Source organism: Pyrgilauda ruficollis, unplaced genomic scaffold (assembly GCF_017590135.1).
Source record: "Pyrgilauda ruficollis isolate IOZ18807 unplaced genomic scaffold, ASM1759013v1 scaffold7, whole genome shotgun sequence".
NCBI classification, from domain to species: Eukaryota; Metazoa; Chordata; class Aves; order Passeriformes; family Passeridae; genus Pyrgilauda; species Pyrgilauda ruficollis.
Genome location: NW_024528821.1, coordinates 4220251 through 4242771, shown reverse-complemented (window position 1 = coordinate 4242771; position 22521 = coordinate 4220251). Strand labels below are relative to the sequence as shown.

Sequence of the window (22521 nt, the reverse complement as noted above, 5' to 3'; positions counted from 1 at the left end):
CAGTTACTTGAGGGAACAAAAAAAGGGAAAAACATTTGTAAAACCCACAGTGATGGTCTTGGAATGGCCTCTGGAAAAAAGGACATGAGCTTCCACATTCCGTGTAAATCCACAACAGGCCGGAGAGAAGCTGGATGCTCCATGCAGCTGGTTGGGCTTCCAAAAGTCAAAATCTTAAATCCCCATATCCATCCAAATGGTGCACAGTCCAGAGAATTTGATGTGAACATGTAGGGCAGGGAGATGTGAGAGCAGCAGGTCCCTGATCCATTGGGAAAGGCTCCTCCAGTGCAATTCCCTGTGAAGCTCGGCAATGAAGAGCTGCTCCTCCCGCTCTGTTTCCTGCTTCCCAGCGGAAAAAGCTCCAGCAGAAGGCTCCAGGCTCAGCTCAGCCCAGCTCCAATGGATCCAGACTGGGATCCTGGTGGCATCTGATGGATTCCTCAGGTGCCTGTGCCACTCACTGCCACGGTTAGGGTGAGCTGTGGTGACACCACCAATGCTGAGCTGTCGATGGAATCCAGAGTCAGCAACCCACAGAGGAAAATGTTAAATCCACAGGCATGGCTGCAGGGAAGCTGGGAGAGCCCCGAGCTGCAGAGAGGCAGCTGCAGGGCAGGAGCAGGAGGCAGAGCTGTGACACAATGAAGGAAGCCAGGCAGGGAGCTGGGAATACCCATGGAATAGGAAATGGCAGGTCTCAAACAACAACACTGTCACCTCCCCATGCCACACCAGCAAGGCTCAATCCAGCCAGACACAGCAACACCGAGCACACAGGAGCATTTTCCTGCCTTATTCCATTTTGGATGGATTCACAGGTTGGCTGTAGGACTGAGAGAGCAAAAATAACCTCTGGCCAGTGACTTCCAAAGGCTGACTTCCAAAGGCTGCTCCCAGCCCAGAGAGCCATCAGATGCCTCTGCCCTAATGGAGCATTAAGCCCTGGGCTGCTGAGTGATGAGGATTTAACAGTGATACCATTAACCATGTAATTGCTTGTCAATTTAGAGGAGATGCTCAGCCACCATGGAAGCCAGGCAGGACCTCCACTCCTGGAATCCCACACGCCCATCCAGCCCAGTGACACACACCATGGAGCTGGGACAGATGGCTGAGATCCCCAACAACCCCTTGGTTCCATCTCCAAGCCAGCAATGCCATGTGCTGTCCCTGCTGCCTCCCCAGCGCCAGCACTCGGTGTCACCAGAGCTTTTCTCCCTCCCTTAAAAATATTTCAAAGGAGAACTCGGGTTTTGGCAGATGGGAGACGCTGGAAGTAATACCTGGCAAGAGATGAAGGCAAGGGTCTCTTAAATGGTCAGCCTTGGCCAGAGTGAGATGTTTGGTTTCTCTGCTGGATTCCCTCTAGCAGGGCTGCGTTATGATTTGGGCCCCAAAGCACAATTAATGTGCTGAGACTGTAGCGAATCCAAGTCTCCTTCCTTTTATTGCTCTTAATCACTCTTCCATCTGTGCAGCTCAGCCCTGCTCCAGCCCCAGCCAGGCACGGTGTGGCCGCAGCCCGGCCGCCATCCCCAGCACCCCCCTCGCCCCCAGACCTGCACAAGATTCGTGTTTCCATCACTTCAGGAGAGGCAGCAACATCCCACCAGTGCCCCACAGCCTGACCCCGATCCTGCCAGAACCACGGGGGCAAGGGGCAGCTTGCAGAGCAGCCTCAGCCCAGCCTGGACAGCCCTGGGCTGAAAGCCCCTCCTGGCACAGGTGGAGCCCCTACAGGTCACCCTGGAGATGTGCCTCCCACATCTCTGATGTGCTCGGACACTGCCAGAGATCCCTGCAGGAATCCACAAGCAGACCACAATTCAAATACAATCTCAGCTCCTGCCACCTCCCCTCTCCAGATCTTTCAAGCTGTTTTACAGCACCGTGGTATCGACACAGAAGTGCTGCACTGGGGCACAACCCACCACGGGCACTAAGCTCCTTCCTCCCCATCCCAAGCAGGGCTGCCACCCCAGGGGACACGGAGCCACTTCCAGGTCACAGAGCAGAGGCAGCCGCCTGCTCCACTGCACACCAACTCCCTGGGGCCTCCGGGGAGCACGGCTTGGTTACAGCCCCTGCTCCTCCTCCTCCTGCTCCTCCCAGGCATCAGGGCCACGCAGCCCCGGCTCAGAGCATCCCGTTATTGGTACTATTAATATTAATATCAGTGTCACTTCCTAGCCAGCCCCACTGTGGGGACAGAGTCCCCCACCCTGCACACATCCCCCAGCCCCTCTCCTGAGCTCCAGCACACTGGCTGGAGCTGCTGCCAGCGCCAGGGCAGGGGCTGTGCGGAGGGAGCACACCCCATGCTGTCACACTGCCAGCGGGGCCGGCAGCCGCCTTCCAGCCCTCTCCCAGCCTTCTCCCAGCCTTGCTGAGGCAGCTGCGCCGGGAAGGGGCCCTGCAGCCCCTGAAATGGCTGTGTGAGCCAGCCCGGCCCTGTCCCGTCCCCGCACAGCGCAGGAGGTGCAAGGCTTGGGTTTCACAGCCACTCCTGCCAGCTCCAGAGCTGCTCCAGAGCTGCTCCAGCCACACAGTCCGGCGTGGAGAGAGAAGGGCCATGGGGCTGCTCCACGGGCAGCTGTGGAGCTCTCCTCCCTGGCATCAGGGCACTGCCAGGCCCAGGCCCATGCCATGAAGCCAGCTGGGATTGCTGTGTCCCTCCCCACAGCTGTACAGGGCAGGTGAGGAGCCTGTGGCTGCAGCAGCTGGGAATGTGACCATCCCACCCCACACTCCCTGCTCCAGCAAACACAGTGGGAAAATCCCCAGTTCCAATGCACTGCTGGAAATAGGAATGAAAACCATCACATGGGGTTTGTCTGTGATGGGGTTTGGCTTTCCCTGGCCAGGGTCAGCACTCCCAAAATCAAATTAAAGGGTTAAATTAGCCTTATAGAGAGCAGAGGGACAAACACAGTTAGAGCTGGAAGAAGGGAGGACACCACCCACCACACTCATCCTCACCACCTACAGTTCCATTCTCTTCCATTATTTCCTGGGGCAAAAGGAGAGCAGGCAAACACTGAAGTATCCACTGGAAAAAGACACTTTACCCAAGTAATGCTTAAGTGAAAAGCTAATTTCCCATTAAAACAGCTTTCTGGTGGAAAATTATAACCAGCTCTAATTAGTGTCATAATTAAGAGTCACTGCTGGATTGCAGGGAACCTCATCCAGGCTGGAAAGCACATCTTGGCTGCAGGACCACAGCTTGGTGACTCACTCGAGTCCTTTATCATCAACACTGTCTGTGTGGATGAGCTGCGGAAACTCCCAGTGTCCATCCTGCTTTCTGCCCAGCACAGGAGGACCACATCCCTAAATAAACCCTTTGTCTTCAGTTCTGTCCATCCCTTCCAAAGAAAGAGCACATCATTGGGAGAGGAAGGTGATTTGTGCAGTCTCTGTGGTCGCCCCCAAGCAACTGGAGACAGGTCAGGAGGAAAGTGCCACATAATTCCCCACCTCATGCTCTGCCAGAGTCATTTGTAAGCCCTGCTGGGAGCAGGAGGGGAGGAAACCACTTACTGCCTTTTAACAGGGTGTAAATCTCTCCTGTTAGGCAGCAAAACCTCTGGGAGCTGACTGAGAAATCTTTTGGGAAAGGGATGGAGACAGACAGTGCCATCCCCCAGCTGTAAGCCCACCTGAGCTCGGCTTCCATCCGCACTCCCAGGGGCTCAGAGAAAACTTCAGGTGACCAGAGACAGAGAGGCTGACAGAGGGATAGATTCATGTGCAGATCTTCCGGAAGCTCCAGGTAGAGCTCACGGAGCCAAGGAGGTGCCAGGTAGTGGGGAGGGACAGCCCTGGTGCTATGGGACAGCCAGAAGGAAACCCCACTGCAATTACAGGCAAGCTTTGCATAACCACCAGGAACTTCTGGGACTGGGGAGGTGACATTGGTGAAACTCCTGGCCCAGAACTGCAAATAATCCCCTGCCTGCAAGAGGAGCCAGTCCAGGCACTGCTCCCACCATGACCATGCACCTACCATAGGCTGGCTCACAGTAGGATCACCTGTGGCTTCCAGTGCTGCACCCCACAACAACTGGAGCAGGAGATGATCCATTGCTCTTGGGGATTGCATGACAGGACCTCAGGAACTGGTCTGCTCCATGCAGACACCAGTGCATGGACCAAATAGTATCCAGCAACACGCTGAGTTACAGGGTTTGGAAATTTCCAATAAACCCCTGACTCTCCAGGCAAGGATTTTCCTCCTTGCTGAGTAATGGATGGAGGAAGGGGACTCTCTACCCCCAAATCAGAGCTGATCCCACTGCAGCCACCCCCAGATTCCACTGCTCCTGCAGCCCCCTCTCCATGAGGTGCGTAACTCCCACTCCACACTGCCAGGTGAGATCAAAGAGCTCAGGAATTACACAGCAGCAGCAAAAACATCAATTCCAGGGCAAAGAGACTTCGAATGGAGGATGACTCCAATCCTCCCTGGAAAGGTGACCTGCTGAAGGTGCCACACGCCACCCAGGCTGGCCTGGCTGAAGGGTAGATAGACACAGATCCTTAGAAATTAAGGATGGAAAAGGGTGGCATGTCACAATTCATTAATGTCAGACTCTCTGCACCCTGCACGTCTCAGGATCCAAGTGTGATGGTGCTTCCTGGAGTGCCCAGTGAGCTCTTGGTCTGACAGACAGCACCCACCATCACCAGCATCCACCACCACATCCCAGCACCTACCATTACAGACCCCTCCACACCAGTCTGGAGCTGCAGTGATGCCAACAAGCCTCTTCCCAGCACCACAGGAGCAGTGGATTGCAATAGGGACCCCAGGAGAAAAGCCCAGGGAGAGCATCTTGATGTTATGGTCATTTTAAAAAATATGCCAAGGAAGTAACTGTCTGCACTTATCCATGCACAGTTCCCAGCCACACCAGCATGCCAGGATTTGTTTCAATTCCTCATCAAGCTGGAAATTCTTTCTGCCTTAAGAGTCTCCTACTCAACATTTAATCCAAAAGCATCCAAGTTTAATCATTTTCAGTGTCCCAGAGGAACACTGACCAGTGGTGACCACCACTGAAGAGCCAGGTCCACCACAATCCATGCAGCTGCAGCTCCAGGAGATGCCCTGGGATTTGTTGCAGACATGGCAAGAGGAGCAGGGGCTGGAAGAGCCAGGATGAGGAAAGAGAAAATGGGATGCACCAAAAAACCTGCTCTGGTGTGAGCCTCCCACCACAGCTGCCAAGAGACCCTTTTTGGGGGGGACAAGCAGATTCCCAGTGTCCCAGGAACAGGAGGGCAGAGCAGAAGAGCAGGATCAGGCAGGTGATGCAGGGGGAGATGTCATCTCTTCACTGCCATCACCCCTGCCATCTCTACTGTCACCTCAAGTGTTCAGGAGCACTGAGGAGTTAAACATGTTTTGTTTTCTCCTAATGGGTCGTGACAATGTTAAAGGGGTCGTGACAATGCTAGAGATGCTCCTGCAAATCATTTCTCCTGGGGAAGAGCATCCTGGGATGCAGCCAGCCCAATTTCCCAGGCAGACAGCACCCAGTGCCCAGCTCCAGAGCCCTGTGCTGTGCCAGGGCTGTAGGCAGAGCTGGGCTGCCCAGCAGCCAGGGAGATGAGCGGGCATGGGGACCCCTGGGTGGGTGGTTATGGCAGGCAGGGACCCCTGGGCGGGGGTTTGTGGCAGGCAGGGCCCCCCTGGCCCCAGAGCAGATCAAAGCACGGGGTATTTACCTCCCGGCCGGGCCCGGGACACCGGCCCTTTCTGAGGGGGCTTTTCATCCCTATTAGGGCCATGAAAGGCTGAGCCATGAGATCAGCTGCCAGGGGCTGTCCGGGGACAGCGCTGAGCCGAAAAGATCAGGAGGGAGGAGGAGAAGAGAAAAGAGGCAGAGGCTTAAGGGACAGGGCTCAACAAAATCACATTTACTGTGGTCACGCTCTTCAGACAAGCCTGCAAGACAAGGAACCGCATGTTGTCTAAGGGCCATTATTTGGGTTTGACATGGCCAGGGCCCGGGCTTTGAAGTCGGGAGCAGGACACCGTTAGAGCCGTTTGTGTCCGGCCAGCGGCTCCCACGCGGCATCACCATCCCTGCCAGCGGCTCCCAGCGGGATGGCGATGGGAATGGAGCAGCAAAGCCCCAAAACCAGATGGATGCCACCAGGCTGGCTCTGCTTGGCCCGGGTGTGTCGCAAGCCAGGCCCCTTTGGGTGAAGAATGAGGAAGCCGCTTAATTGGAGTTTTATCAGCAGAAGTTCACAGCTCCCATCATGGCATCAAACGGCCCTTGGGCTTTCAACTCCCCTCCACCAAACAAGCTGTGGGAAGGAGCATGAGGAGTACATGAAAGTGGCCACATTCAAATGGCATCAGCAAAGAGCTGGCAGGCTGACAAAGCCCCCCCTGGCACAGCCCCCAGCCCAAGGAACCAGGGAGGGAATTATCAAATCCCAAGGAATGCAGGAAGGAGTGCGAGCAGCTCCGCACACATGCACTGGCACAGGCTGAAGGCTTCCCAAACCAACGGAAGCTAGAGGAGCACAGCCAGAAAAGCGAGTATGGCAACGTGTCCCAGAAAAGCTCCTGAGGAGGAAGGATGATCCTGGCAGCTGGCAGGGTATAGGTGACCCCCTTCCTCATGCTGAGCTGCAGGAAAACGCTGACGGAGCGTGGCCCGGGGACGAAGCCACATCGCAGCAGCAGCGATGGTTTACAACAAATAACTCTTGCCAGGTTAAGACTAATTGCATCTAAAAACAGAAATGCAAGACAAGGGCTTTAACACAACACTCAGGGTAATAGATCCGCTCTCACTGCATCCTGCTGCCAAGAAGTGTTGGATTGGATTACGGACATTATTACATCAAAAATGGATTGAAGGGCTTAAGGACTCACAATAAACAGCAAATGCGTCGGATTTATGAGGAAACATCTACTAGGACCTTGCTTTTCCTTCAGCATTGTCATCAAACAAGGACTCTGTGCTTTAAAGAGGCTCATGGGACAGGTTGGACACTGAGGTAGAACACCTGGAAGAACACCTCAGCACCAGCACCACCACATCTGAACAGCTGCTGGGAGTGCACCCCGAGGCTGAGGTCTCCACACCCCACTGAACACAGAAGGGGCTTCCAGGACCACCACCAGCTCCAAAATCCAGAGAAGAAACTGGGAACTATGGAAGTCCAACCAGTTCATCCCCTGCCATGAGCAAAGACACCTTCCACTAAACCAGGTTGCTGTAAGACCTATCCAACCTGGCCTTGAACACTTCCAGGGATGGGACATTCCAGGAATGGACTAGGTGACATTTAACAGTTCCTTCTAACCCAAACTTTCTTTGATTCTCTCATCCAGAGCTCTGGGATAGCAGGGAGCCACTCCAGGAGCTCCTCCTCACGTCACCCTGCTGCCAGGACACCGGGATTAATGGATCTCTATCCAGGCACCTCATTACCAGAGATAGTAAAACTGGAGCAAGTTCAAAGAGGAGCAGCAAACGCAATTAGGAGCTGGAGTGAATTAGGAGGGGAGGTGGAGGGAGCTGAACCTGCAGGGCTGGATAAGCCATGGTGGGGCTGGAGCTGCCCACGACATCCCGGGATTGCAGGCACCAGGCAGGGGGGAGGCTATTCTGGTGGGAAGTATTTTGAAAGGAGGGGACAGGACACTGGGGACAGGGAATCACACCCAGACACCAAAGGCAAGCAGGGAAACACGCAGGAGGACCAGGGATGGAAGACACCACAGCACATCATGACATAAAACACACAATTACTAAATTCCCAGCTCCTTCACCCTCTCAGCACTTCATCCTGGGGATGGTGCCCATGTCCTGCTGGAGTCCCACATGCCCCCCCAGACTCTGTCTCCAGCGTAGACCTGCAGGCAGATGCTGCTGCATCTTGTTCATTATGGAAAGCCTCAGGAATAAGCATCACCTTTCCTTATCCATCCCCAGGAGCAAAGATGCTTTTAAGGAAAGCCTGGAGCTGGTGTGGAGGGGGTCAGCGTGAGGCTCCAGAGAGGACGGGGACAGGGAACAGCAGCTTTCAAAAGCCTTTTCATTGCTAAGCCGAGGGCTGGGGCCATGTCCCTCCATGATAAAAGTGTCCCTAAACAAGGCTTGGCATATCCAAAGTAATGGCAAGGAGTAGTCCTGAATAGGAGGGACCCTGGGAAGCCCCTCAGCTCCGGTGAGGAGGTTTTCCAGCTGCTGGGGAAGGTGGGGGATGAGTGGCACACGCCCTGCTCCCCTCGGCTCCAGCATTGCTTCCCCAGCTTAGAAATGAAAAGGGAGAAAAAAACCCTTTTGTGTGTCCAGGCAAAGCTTGGGGAAAGGGAGGGGAGAAAAATTGGGGGGGAAAAAAAAAGACAACATGTGGGTGGTCTGCTCAGGAGACTTTTGACTTTGTTTTTTTGGCTATTTTATTTCTTGGCAGAAAGAACTCCTGGGGCTGCTCAGCAGAGGGTATGGCCAGATCACAGGAGCATCCTCAGCCCACCCAGGGGCCAAAGTTCAGCTGGCAGCTCCCAGCTCCGAGGGGTTTCGCATCAAAGCTTGGAGGAGTCAAGAGAAATTAAAGTCAGAAACGGTCCAAGGCAGGGGCAGAGGGCACTGCCGGCCCCCTGAGGAGAGAGGGGGCACCCCACAGGGATAGTCCAAGCACCCCGCTCACTGTATCCCTATACAGCCTGAAACTGGGAACAAGAGGATAAATAGGATTTTATATTAAAAAAAAAGTTTAAAAGGCTCAGCCCAACATCCAACGGGACACACAGCCGGGATTTCCCAACCTGGGCTACACCGTTTGCAAAATCCCGGCTGCGTGTCCCGTCGGATCCGCAGCGAGCCGGAGCCAGTCACCTGCAGTGACCCAGGTGTGCTGGCAGCCTTGGAGGGGAGCTGGCATCGGCTCAAAGCTGCGGGGGCCCCGCGGGAGCCGCGTTTGGAGTCGGCAATGCACCGGCGGCCGCTTGTGAAAGCACCTCCCAAAGCTCCGGGAGGTTGATTTTCACTTCAGTTTTCGTGTGAAATGCAAAACAGCTCCTTAAAATTTGGGTAATTCAGAGGCTGGTAAATCCTTCTGCCTCCACCTTCCTGATGGTTACCATAAGAGGGATCCCATATTTCTTCTTCCTGGTGCTTTGTTCACCTCCTGAGTTCATTTTGGGGAACCTATTTGTCTTTGAGGGCTCTTTGCAGCCTGAGAGTCCCACAGGCTGCAGCTCAGAGGACCCCAATTTCAGCCCTCATTAGCTTGATGACTATGTCAGTGCTTGAACTTGACCCCCAAACACAGAGGAGCCACTGACCAAGTGCTTCAAGATGCTTGGCTGACCCAAGCCCGGCACTTTGGCTTCTCTTCCAAGTTTTTGCCCACTGCAGGCAAAGCTTGTATTTAATCAAGCTTTCCAATAGCTGAAGGATGGCACAAAGGCTGAACTTTGCCATCCCAGAGCCAGGCTGGTGCAGCTGTGGTAAGGGAGATGGGAGCCTACATGGGAGTTGTGCCAGGGGTTTTGGCATCCCTAGCCCATCTGGGGCATCTGGGCTGGAACCAGGGTATCCTGCCCACAATGGCTTCAAAGCTGGTGCCTCTCAAGTGACATAGAACAGACATCCCCATGTCTCGACAGTGACAGTGACAGTGACAGCTCTGGAAGAGCCTGGCCCTGCCACAGTGACTCAGCCCTGCAGAGCCCACAGTCGCTGCCAGCACCGAGCCGAGCTGGCTCTGCAGGTTGTGGTGCCAGGTCATCACTGCTGTCACCCCTCCTGTTAGGAGAACTTCCCTGGCTGACCATGCAGGAGCCACTTTGGCATCTCCACGGCCACACAGGGAACAGAGCCCCCCACGAGCCCCTGTCACCACCCGGCAAAATTTGCCATGACAGAAGTGATGAGGGCTCAAGGCTGACCTGCCAGAGCCAGGCCCGGCTGCTTCCTCTGCATCAGGTTTATTCCAAATTATTCTGCAGCAAGATTCCAACAACCCCAGCCAGGTTTGCTGGGGACATCCAGACCAACACTCTCACCACAGAACCATGCTACAGCACAGCCTCCCTGTCTCCACTGCCCGCCATGGCCTTGCTGCCCCCTCCCAAAGATTCCAGGCTAAAAATACCCTGCTTCCAGCCGGGAACACACCGCTCCCACGGCCGGCAGCTCGCTCCCACACAGGCAGTGACCCCTGTGCCAGCCGCTCGCCGCAGAGCTCACGGCACGCAGCGAGGGGAGCTGAGCCGTGGCCGCCGTGCCCTTTGCAGTGCACCCAGCCAGGCAGAGACAGCCAGGCTGAGGAGGAGGGGAGGGGACAAAGACAGAGCTGGCAGTGCTGCCCAGACATGGCTGAGCTCCCCCTTCATCCGCACCAGAGCAGGCAAAAGGGGATATATTTCTGTGCAGCAATCCCCTGCATGCACAGACCACAGGCCCCAAGAAAATTCCAGCCTCCTCTCACTCCCCTTCATAAAATGCCATGGTGCACCAAGACACAAACAGAACAAGTCAGTGTACAGAATTTTTCAGCCACTTCGATCATATCACACACTGGACACCACCAGCACTTCCCGGTGCTGGGGCTGCTCTTGGAGGCAACACCCAGGAATAAGGACAAGCATCACCATTCCTCTTTCTCCCCAGCCCCAAAAGAAAACGCCGTGACACTTCCAGCAAAGATGGCAGCAAAAAATAGGCTCCAGGCATGACAGTGCTCCAGGGCTGACCCCAGATGGGGATGTGCTCCTGCTCCCAGCCATGAGCAGGGCAGGGGACACAGCAGAGCAGCCAGATAGGGACTGGTGACCCACTCGGCCAGTGACACATTCCTCCCCCTGCTCCCATCCAGCGGGACATATTTTCCGTCCGTGTCAGCTCTCTGCACCAGCCAAGTCACACACAAGCGCCTGGTGACACTCTCCAGGCGCCCGAGCCCTCCCGAGCCAGGGCTGGCAGCGAGGAAGAGGAGGGCGACTCACATGTGATGAAGTAATCCTGCTGCCGCTTGAATTCCAGGCCCATGTAGTTGGGGCTGAACTCCTGGAACTTGATGGTGAAGCGGATCTCCTGCTCGGGCCGGTTGCACGTCACCAGCACGTTGGGGTCCATGACAGTGCTGCAGGCATCTGCCTGCTCCTTCCTCACCAGGTACAGCTTGTAGTACTCGTAAGGCTTGGACGGCTCCGCCTTGGGGCAGATAATGTCCAGTTTATCCCCAATCTCTGGGTAGATGACCAGCCCCTTCCCAGTCATGAACCTGGAAGAGAGGAAGGTAAGAGGTTACCACGTGCTGAAGCAGAAGCCACACTAGCCCAGCCCACCCCACTCTGACACCATTTTTGCACTTCAGCTCTGCTGCTCCCCCTCTGTAAGAGACAGGTTTTGACACAGAAAACAAATTCTCCTCTTCCCTCACCATCCCAGTCTGTGCATGGAGCCAGCACAGGCTCCTGCTGACAATATCAGGGCTGGCTTGGGTCAGTCCCACTCGCCAGCCATGATAAGGGTACCGGCACCCTTCCCGGCCCCAAGCCTGGCATCCAACCGGGAATGAGTCTTCCCACAAAGGGCTGAGAGACGCCACGGCTCTGCCCGACGGCCAGGCAAGGAGCTTCCTGCAGGGACAGGCAATAATTAGGCATAGGGAGAAGTCCTGACAATGGGGTGAAGGGAGGGATCCCGTCCACGCCCCAGCTCCCTGAGGAATTCCTGTCCTTAAATGGAAGGGAAGGAAGCATCCTGCAGGACAACTTCTACTGAGCCAGGCTCAACAGCGTGCCCAGGAGCGTGGGAGGACCGGATGGAGAGGAGCAAGGAGGGAGGAAAGCTATTCGGGGCTGGAAGGCAGGGCATTGGGAAGGGTAGGAAGGCAAGATGCTGATAATTAACATTCGGATCTCGTTATGGTGGGGCAAGGCACTGATTAGGTTTTTTTCAGCGTGAAGGAGAGGATTAGGGCAGCAAGGAGGGAAGAAGCAGATCATCTACTTTGATGTAGGCAACTAAAAGCATTCCTGATGGGAGATAAGGTGGGAATGGATTTTCCTGCAGAGTTATCTCTGCTGCAACTCCCTCACGTAATCTGGGCACGGCAAACGCAAAGTGAGCACTTTGCCAGGGCTGCATGGCCGTGCTTCCCCTTCCGCTGTCAGACACAGCCCATCCCTGCCCCAGCCCACCCCGGAGATTGCATGGGGCCAGGATACCTTCTCCCCCAGCCAGCTGCTCCGGCTGGAGCTGCAGGCTTCGTGGAAGGAAGATCAAACACACAAGACCAACCTGCTTTGTGGCTCCATGCAAGTCTTAGCAAGAAGCCACAGAGCTGGAACCAGCACCAGGCCTTTGGCTGCAGGAGCCTAGGAGATCCACAGGCTGGGCTGGAGCAGGCAGGCAGAGCCAAAGCCCACGCACCACCAAGTGCCCTTGGCACAGGCTCTGGAGCTCAGTGCCAGCTGTAGCAGCAGGGCAGACAAGCAGACATCATCTGCACCTCACTTGCAGCTTGCCAGGTCAGAGGAGCATCCCAGGCACCCAGAGCACGGCACAGGGATGGCAGGCACAGCCCCATCAAGGAGCTGGATTTAGAGGGGTTATGGGTCCATCCTCCCTGTCTGGCTGCAGCTCCACCACATCAGCTCCAGTAGTACCCAAAGCAGCACAACAGGGCAGTTGGGATCATCCCAACCCTAGCACCAGTGGCACACCAGTGAGGTTGCAGGGAGTTTTGTACAAGTCGTAATTCAGGCAGAAGGTGACCAGGAAACAGTGGGAAACTTGGCCCCTGGAGGGTCTTTAGGGACGCAGGTGGGATGCAGAGCCCGCCTCCGTCCCGGCATTGCCGGCAGGTGAGCCATGCTTTGCTTCAAACTACCAAGTAGGTCACCTGGCCAGTGGCCAGCACGCACTTCCAAAGGCTTGGGAGCGATAAAGGTTTCCCCACCCACGGCCAGAGCCCTGACGCAAGGCTGGAGCGGGAGCAGGAGGCAGGAGCAGCCCCTGTCCCTCCCTCCCCGCCCGGCCGCAGACACGCAGCGCAAGTGAACACTTGCACGGGTTCCCACCCCGAGAGGCAGCTGGATCCCACACTCCTTTCTCCACGGTTGGGCTGAGTCAGAGGCTTCCTGGCACAGGACTCTGGAGTGACTCAAGCTCCCTCCTCCAGCTCCTGCCAGCTCCCTCCTGCCCAGAAGATGCCAAACAGGAAGCCACAAACAAGTCAAGCAGATGTCTTGCACCGCCGGAGCAGGAGGAGAAGGCTCCTATCCACCCTCATCTCCATACCAGGAGGACCTATCACACCTCTGTGGCCAAAACCTTGGCCAGCACCTGCAAACCAACTGGTCCCTGGGCCACCAGCCTGTTGGGATCAGGCCAAATGGATTTGTAAGCAGGGGAGGGGCCACGAAGAAACCGAGGGAGCTGAGAACCTCCCAGTACCACATCCTGCTGGCACCTCTTCATCTCAGGAACTTCAGGACCAAGGTCTACCTTAGGTTTATGTAAGGATAAAACAAGGAGGCAAATCCTTTCCACGAACGCTCAGTCTCAGCTCCAGAAGCACACAGCTGCTGTCTGGGAATTAGCTCAACATCTTCTGGATCCACGCAAACGCGGAGCAAGACAAATCCACCTCCCTGTGCGTGGAGCTTTTGCGCTGCTCCCTCCAACCGCTGTTCCCCACCAGCCACAGTCCCACCTGCACACAGACTGTTCTCCCTTTGTCCTCCAGTTTTCCTCATTTTTCTTCTCCTCCATTTCCCCTCTTCTCTAACAGCAGGGCCGTTTCCAGATGACAGACTGGGCAGCACAGGAGAGGAGATAAACCTGAGGCATGTATCTTGAACCCCTTAAACAGCTCTTCCAGCTTTTCACCACACACAGAGACCTTTATTTCTCCCAAAAATTCTGCTTTGTCACAAGAACAGCTTGTGATGATCGTCCTAGGGAAGACCAACAATAGCTCCCACTATGCCAGAGGCTGGTTCTCTGGGAAATTCTCCTTTAAAATACACAGTGAAAAGCAACATTTATCACAAGAAAAGGAGAGGAAAAAAACGTCCAAAAATTGTCACATGCTGCCTGAACACAGGATTTCAGCCAGTACTGGAGACAAGGTATTTTAGTTCCAAGGGATGGTTGAAGACAAAAAGGAATTACACTCTTGACTTGTCTTCACAAGGACATGTCTTCAGATTTATCTTAACCCGGAGGAGCGAACAGAGCAACTCTTAAATTAATAGGGAAATCATTGTGCCCTCAGAGCACCCACTGTAATTTCAGGGAGGGAAGGGGGAATCTGCTGTTCCTCTGGAAAATACAGCTTGATTTCCCTGTTTTATGGTGGGAAGGGAAAAAAAAAAAAGAGAAAAAGTGAAACTTAGCTCAACCTTAAGGCTGAAACAACTCTCAGCATTAAGAATCACTCTCCTCTACCTTGCCCACCATGCAGGAGGAAGAGGATAATGGCTCCAGCTTTATTCCTACCCCATCCCTGAAATGTCCAAGATCAAGCTGGATAGGGCTTGGAGCAATGTGGCATAGTGGAAGGTGTCCCTGTCCATGGCAGAGGGTGGAACTGGATGAGCTTTAAGGTCCCTTCCAACCCAAACTGATCTGGGATCCTGTGATTGGCACCATCACCAGTTCACAGGTAACATCCCAGCATCATTCTTCCTGGTGTCCAAGGGGATGGAAAGGATTAACTACAGCCGCTAAAGCTTAAAACAAGTATTTTTTTGCCAGCTGAGCAGGTGGAGAGGGCTTGCAGCTTCATCCCTTAAAGCCCCTGAGGTGATTTTTGGGTGGCATCCGTGGCTGCCCACCTGCAGAGCCCGGGAACCATCCCGGCCATCCCAGGCAGGCATCCCCATCCCCAGCGCCACTGCAGGCCCCCAGCTCCCGGCCCCGCAGGTTCCTTGGGAGCGATCAGGTGGCAGCGTCCAATTTCCTCATTGTTTCGGGAGGTGTTTTCTGATGGGAAAGGTGAAAAGGGGATTTGTGAGCCTTGTAAACCGATTCCTCTGAGTTGGGTAAACAACGGGAGCTCTGTTGGCAGCAGGATGCCGGGATGCCGGAGCAGGGAGATGGGATTAAAGTGCAGCCTCTCCCGTGCCCTGAGTTGGGGGGCTGCTGGTGGGGTCCCCAATCCCTTACAGAGACCCCCTCACTTCCTCTTGGGGGTCCAAAATACAGGATCTGATGGAGTGACTGGGGGGCTACAGGTGGGACCTGCTGGAAGAGCCATGGACTCAGTCAGGACCCAGTGTCACAGGCATCCCAGAGAGGGTTTGCTGGGACAGGAGGAAGAACACAAACTAAGGAGGAAAACCAAGCAAGTTGGCCAGAACAAGATCAGGAGTTATACTGGGAATGATACCCCACTCCTCCACATCCCCCTCCCATGCAGGCACCTCTCCTCCACATGGGCACACATGGATAGATGTGGATGAGCCACCACATTCCCAGCAATCCCACAGATGCAAGTGTCCTGTAGATAAGTCATCTGGAACCTTAAAATCCAACAGTCCCTCACCTCTTTGTTAGAAAAGACAAAAAAAGTGGCTTAAAAATACAATTTTTTAAAAGAATGGGTTGACACATTTTCCAACTGCTCTCTCCCAGGATCCAGGCACTTCTTGCACCACATCAACCACAAAACCTCTGGGGCAGCATCACCTTTCCCCACATCTACAGCATACGATGCCCCTCACCTGATTTCAGGCTTGGCAGAAACAGAACAACATTTCCCAAGAACCTTCTCCTTGGAGAAGATGTTCTAAAGCCGATGCTGACATACATATAAGATGACATATGCTAAATGCTGTTTGCTTCAAAGAAATCCAAAAATAACTGGATCTTATATGGAGTACGTGTATGTCTGGCAGGGAAGGCTGACAGTGCCCGGCAGAGCGAGACCTGCAGGAGCTGGGAGGTTTTCCTGGTGTCTGGGCAGCTGAAGCCCCCATGGGCCCAGCTCTTCACACCAACAGAGCATGTGAGTCCTTCCAGACGGATCACAGCTCTCACCCACCAGGAATCTCCTCAGGGAAGGGATGGGAAAGGGTCAGATCCAGTAAAAAAGCCAAAGCTCCGAGTTCAAACTGGGTGTGGGATCCTGAAAAACACTCCTGAACCCTGCAATTTGCTGGTGCCCAGCCACACACAAATCCAATCCTCCCCTCTCTGCCTCACTCGTCCAAGCTTCCCTGGGACACAGCAGCCATGCCCAGGCGCTGGTGGGGACTCTCTGCCACGGGCCAGAAGAATCAGTCCTGTCCCCACAGCTGTTTTCCAGACCCCAATGTCGCAGAGCCACATTACATTCCTGCCATTGCAGCGTCCCTGCACAGCTCATCCAAAGCTCCCTTAGTGACACCCAGCCACCTCTGCCCTTGCCTAAACCTGTATTTTCGTCAAGAAAGAGAATTAAGAGGTCAGTAGTAAAAACTCGAACCTAATTTAAGTGAAGTGGAACGTCACAGGTCAAACAACATTAACAGACAGGGACAACCACATGGTCCTCAGGGAGCTTGAGCTGAGAACATCAGTCACCCCCTGTGACAGGGAGAGGTTCTCCTGCTGACACCAGGTTTCAGTGAGACAGAGCAGCCCTCACCCACCTCACTTCACATCTCCAGAGCGGATGGCAATCAAGCCAGTGGAATTACACCTAATCCCAAAGGCCCACCTGACTGATCCCAGCACACCACCAACATCCACAGTCCTTCCCCAAAGTGCTGCCAGCACACAGAGGCACAGCCCCTTTCTCCTATTTGACTCCCCATTCAGCTCTTGGGAACAAAGATACTCCGTGGAAGGAAGTTAATTACAAGTGGAATGAAAAGGTTCCTCCCTCTGTATCTGTCGCCTTCTCGCTCGTCCATCGCACCGCTCATCACCACAAGAGGGTAAATAGGAGCACACGAACCCCCACGCTCTCAGATCCCACTCCTTTCATGTGCTCCTCTATTATTAGTCTCCTTTAGAACAGCCTGCCATCTTTTTTCCCCCTGCTAATCTATGGATAATTATTTTCCTTGCCCTTCAGCAGCCCTCTTCTATTTCTGCTCTATCCTTTTGGAGCCGAGGTGGCCACACAGAACTAGCAATTCCAGGTATCTGAAAGCAGCTCATATCTCCTCCACTCCTTTGGTCTCCACTGTTCAAGGAGATATTTTTCACCTTCCAGCCCCCACCAGCTCCTCACCATCCCTGGGAGAGGGAACAGCCTCTGCTGAGCCCCTCCAGGGCCGTCCCATCCAGTCCCCCTCCCAGATACACTCTAAGGCACTTTTTTTTCCCTCATCTCGGGTTTAATGAGGCCCATTCAACCCTCCCAAAGACAAAAGGCCCTTCTCGTTTCCAAACGGATTTACACGACGCATCAGTGAGGCATAAACGGGTCTCCATGGCAACGCTCACCGACCCCCCCCCAGCTCTGGGATGCCATTTTCCAACTCTACTGCTCCCCAAAACCCTTTTGTTGCTTCTCTGCCAGCTGGGAGGCTCCTTGCAAGCTGGTAACCCCCCACCTCACACGCCTGGGTACCAGGGGTGACATTTTTTGAGGTGAAGTTACGAAATGCCCAAGCCAGTGTCCCCTGGCACAGACACCCTGGAAAGCTCCGCACTGTGACTGACTCCAGGTCATGGACAAGCCAGGGCTGGGACTGAGAGGAAGGGATGGACCAAGGGCAAGGGAAAACAAACCCAAACTGCCCCTCTCTGCCCAGAAAGGGGGGTGATGCCCAAGGCAGTGTGGTCTGTCCATGCTCAACACCAGCCCCAGTCACAGCGCGGCTCCCAGCACCTCTCCACAGGGAAACCACTGGCTCTGGGGATTCCCATGGCCTTGGCAATGGCCAAGAGGCCACTCCAGTGCTTCACACAGAGGTTTGGCAAACACTGCACCATAACTCTCCCCAGGCAGCCTCAAACACCAAAGGTTGAGAGAGCACCTTGCTTACATTGAGCAGCCCTGGAAGCAGGGAAGGTGAGATTCAGGGAATGTGGGATGCAGGGAATGTCTCACTGTAGCACCCTGAGCTTTGTTCACATATTGCAGTCACTGCCATAGCTCTGAAGACCAAGCCATTACCCAGCATCTGGGGAACACACCAGAGAGCCCACTTTTTCAGAAAAACACCCACCACTGCTGGGTTTCTCAAGCAGAAGTCAGGAGCACAATCCTGGTTTCAACTGCAAACCTGCAGCTTGTGGACAGGTCTGCTTCCCCCTCCTGCAGTCCAGACCCCTTCTCCTACCACTAGCCAAGAGCAGAGGAGGGTTCCAGCCATCAGGATGCTGGGAGAACAGGTCAGCAGGCTTCAGGAAAGCTGGCATGGATACTGTGGGATGCCAGCCACACCTCAGCACCCACAGAGAGCAGCTGCCACCACAGCTGGTGACATCCCTGGCCCCAGTGACTCAGCCCTCCTGTGCCACAGCAGGGCTGCAGGAAGGGCTTTCTCCCTGAGCTATCCCTATAATTACAGCATGGCCAGGGAGAATATTCAAGTGCCAGACTCCCCACGAGCTCCAAGGAGGATGACAGATCACCACCACCGAAGGCAGCACCCACAAATGGAGAATGTTCTCCTTTGTCCTATTGTGGGCTCAGCCAGGAAGTATCCTGATGCCAGTCCATCACTTCCAGGAACAGCTGCTGACCACTCTCATGCCCCAAGGAAGAGGAAGAAGAGAAGGGGGAGGAGAGGGAAGGCTCCCAGCCCTCACAGCAGCCGGGCCTGCCATGAGCAGCCATGTACTGCTCCATCCTCCCAAGTCCGCACATACTCCATGCACCCGGACACTGCACCCGAAAGATCTCAATGCAAACCTAGCAAGGGGGAAAACAAAACCTGCTGCTAATTGAGGGATTTTGGAGTCGATTTAATTAGGGCCAGAGCACTGGCGCAGGCTGCTGCTGCCACCTGCAGCACTCTCCACAGCCGCTGGCGTGGGCTCGGGGGACCCCAAGCTCCCGCCCACGCCTGCCTGGGGTCCAGACAGGGAATGAGGAACACCAGGAGTCCTGCAGGCTCACCCCCATCACACACCCACCCCCCAAACCCGTTATTTCCCAGCACAATAACCACCTCCAGCAGCGACGGAACCAAGGGCTTGGCCAAAAATAAAGAGGAAGAAAAGCCATATTTTCTCCCTGGAGTCGGATCGTCCCGATCTCCCCTCGGAGGAATCAAGAGGGGCCGAGTTATCTAATTAATGCTGGCAGAAGCGGGAGGCCGAGGGCTGGGGGATGGCGGCGGCCCACAAAGGCGGCGTGGGGAGCGGTCTCCCCGCCGCCGCCGCCGGCATCCCCCGGCAATGGGGCCCCACGCTGGGAGTGAGGTAAGAGGGGATTCAAAGGGGGGTTTGTCAGGGGTTTTGTTTTTGGAAACGGGGGAGGGGAAAGGGACAGGGCTTGACAAGAGCTGACAGACAACTGAACAAAACCATAAGGGCCATGAATGGCAACACGGCGCTTTAATTGGCGTAGGAATGGAGAGAGAAGTGAGACAATGAGGCTGGGCGGCGGCAGCAGTGGGCACTCACCTTCTCCTACCCGCACCCCAGTCCCTACCCCAACAGAGGTTGGCAGCTGGAGGCTGCACCGTGACCCCCATGCCAAAAAACACCACCTAAAACCCACAGGGAGAACACGAAGGCAGAACGACAGAGCCCAGCACACGTCAGGCATCACAAAACCCTGACGGCACCAGGAGCGGCACAGTCCCAGCCCCGGGATGCTGCAGACATTAAATGATCCATCGGAAGCAGCTCATGTTCCCGCTCGGCTCGGTGTGTTTTCCGGCTTCGGTTTGGCCACTCGTGCCCTGGCTACAGCCCCGCTCATCCGGAGGACGGGGGGCCAGGAGGGGGAGAGAGGGAGAGGCAGGTTAAAAGGGAACACGGTTGGATCAGCGGGGTTCCCACTCCTTCCCTGACCCCTCCGAAATAAAACGGAGGAGATTTCGTCTCCCGGTCCAAAGCAAAGAATTACTTTGGCAGGGGCTGCGGCGGCGGCCGGGCGCCCACTTGGAAGGGAAAGCAGCAGGAATATGCCCAAGGAGCCCAAGACAATCCCTCCCCGCCAAGCCCCGCTCATTCTCATGCAGATCAACCCCAGTCGGGACAGAACTGAGGCAAATTGCAGGCCCCCCTCCCCAGAGCAGGGCTGGGGGCACAGGGAAGGGCGGGTGGGGGGCTCAGCACATCAGACCTGACAGAAACCTTGGTGTTCTCCAAGATCCCCCCTCTTCTCACCTCTCATTTTTCAAGCTCAGTTGGGAAAAAAAGAACAGAAAGCTAAGAGCCAAGAGCTGAAGTTACAGCTGGTAGTTGGGCCTTAGGAGGGAAGGAGCCCCTTCCTTCCTGATGCCCCACATAACCCTGCACCCCACACACACAGTTTGCAGGCAGGAGTCTCAAAACTCTCCATGGGACAGTAACTGGGTGCTCCTGCATTCCAACGGGCACAAGAGGGCTCCCCAAATCCCTCAGCTTCCCACTTCACTGGCCACCTCCAAAGCAAGGGAGAGGAGCCACCAGCCTCCCCATTTTTCTGAGAAATGCCACAAAAATAAAGCCCACACATGTCCTGAGGAACAGTAGAAACCACAAGGTCTTCTGGATTTCTCCTGCCTCCTAGAAGCCCCTCTCTGTGTCTCAGGGCTCAGGTTTCCATCCCTCTGAGGGCTGGGAGGCAGCTCCAGAGCACCCACCCAGGTCCCTGGGGCTCTGGCTCAGCCCGGGGATGCAATGCTGCGGTTTGAAGGATTAATCCCAATGTTAGGAACTGGGCAGGGAGGAGCAAACCCTGCGGAGGGTTCCCCATCCCAGCTGTGGGATGCCCTGCCCTGCCCTGACAGGTCTCCCGGGTTTCGCCAGCCCTGCCAGCCCCTGGTCCCAGAGGAGCAGCGTCACCCCCACCGCGCCGCCCTGACTCACACCGGGCCCCTTTGATCCCCCGGCTCCCGGAGTGGCCAAACGAGTTCTGGCATTCCAGCTCTGGCTCCCGTCTGGAAGCACCATCTTCCCAGGCAGCTGCAAATCACCAGCCCTCAGCCCCGGCGTCATTACTGAGAACTTGTTCTGCTGCCACCGGCACTGGGGGTTATTAAGAGCTTCCCAACCCCCATCCCAAAACAGGCCATGTGCACATCTGCCCACAGCTGCCCAGCTAGAAGGGACCCTGATGACCATCCAGTTCCAATCCTGTCATGGGCAGGGACACCTTCCACCAGCCCAGGTTGCTCCAAGCCCTGTCCAAGCTGGCCTTGGACACTTCCAGGGATCCTGGGGCAGCCACAGGTTCTCTGAGCAACCTATGACAGGGCCTCCCCACCCTCACAGGGAAGAATTTCTTTCCAATATCCCATCTAACCCTGCCCTATGGCAAGTGGGAAGCCATTCTCCCTTGTCCTGTCTCTCATCTAAAATCCCTCTCCAGCTATCCTACAGACCCTTTAAGCACTGGAAGGGGTTCCAAGGTCTCCCTGGAGCCTTCCCTTCTCCAAGCTGAACCAGGTCACCCCATGTTCCTCCCTCCCACACCAATCCCACCACCAGCTCACTGCACTCAGCTGCCCCAGACCTTTGGCCCGGCTCCACGGGGGTGGATGGGGCTGGGTTAGGTCCGGCAGAAAAAGCTGAAGATGAGTCACAGGACCTCAAAAGTTCATTTGTTCTCTCCTCTCTTGTCCTCCTGCACATAACTGAGCGATCACCAAAGCCTGGAGAGCCAGCTCTGCAGGGAAGCTGGATCCAGTCTCCTCCTCCAGTCCTGCTCTGGATGTCACTCAGCAGGGCAGAAACTGCCCCTTTCTCCCCAGACCTGTTCCCAGTGCTGCCCACACCCCTCTTTACTGCAAGTGGAAAAACAGCCCGAATTTTCTCCACGTCTGCACCAAAAAGACCCTCCTAAAGGTTTCACCACTGGAAAGAGTTAGGACATTCTTGTGCTCCTCCTCAGCAGCCCTTCCACTGCTCCCAGTTTACCCAGCTGAAGGCTGATGGGAAGAGCAGCAGCTGAGGGAGGGGCCAGGAGAGAGGCCAGCACAGCACAGGAGTGTCAGGTTTTAATCCCTCCTCCAGTACAAAGAGATCTGGCTTGTACTTGCTTTTATTTTTAGGCCAGATTTACATGTACAGCTGAACTTCAATCCAACGTACAACTTCCATCTGGGAATGGGAGAGGAGAGGAACCAGAACCCAGCCAGAGATCTCGGGACTGGTGCTCCTTTCCATCTCCAAGGATGTCACCAGACTCCGCCAGGACACACGGCTCCCACTCCCAGAGGGAGCTTTCACAAGGCACTAAGCAAAGCTCATGTTTAAACCTAAAAATAACCCAGCCCTTGGGCCTGGGGAGGAGGAGGAGGAGGGCAGAGCACCCAGCCTGGCCCGCTCCAGCGCCAGCAGTTTCCAATTGCCTGCGGACGGGGAGTGTTCCCAATCCTCCCCCCAGACAAAATCCTCTGCCTTGCCACCCACACTCATGGAAGAAAACTGG

At 55.2% G+C, this 22521-nt stretch overlaps 1 protein-coding gene across 1 annotated transcript in view; it reads right to left on the bottom strand.

Moving 5' to 3' along the window:
* Positions 1–22521, bottom strand: part of EFNB1 (ephrin B1) — a 48941-nt gene that overhangs the window by 8760 nt on the left and 17660 nt on the right. The window contains exon 2 of the mRNA XM_041485068.1: positions 10988–11265. Within this exon, the coding sequence (XP_041341002.1) occupies positions 10988–11265 (278 nt within the window). The remainder of the gene's footprint in view (positions 1–10987; positions 11266–22521) is intronic.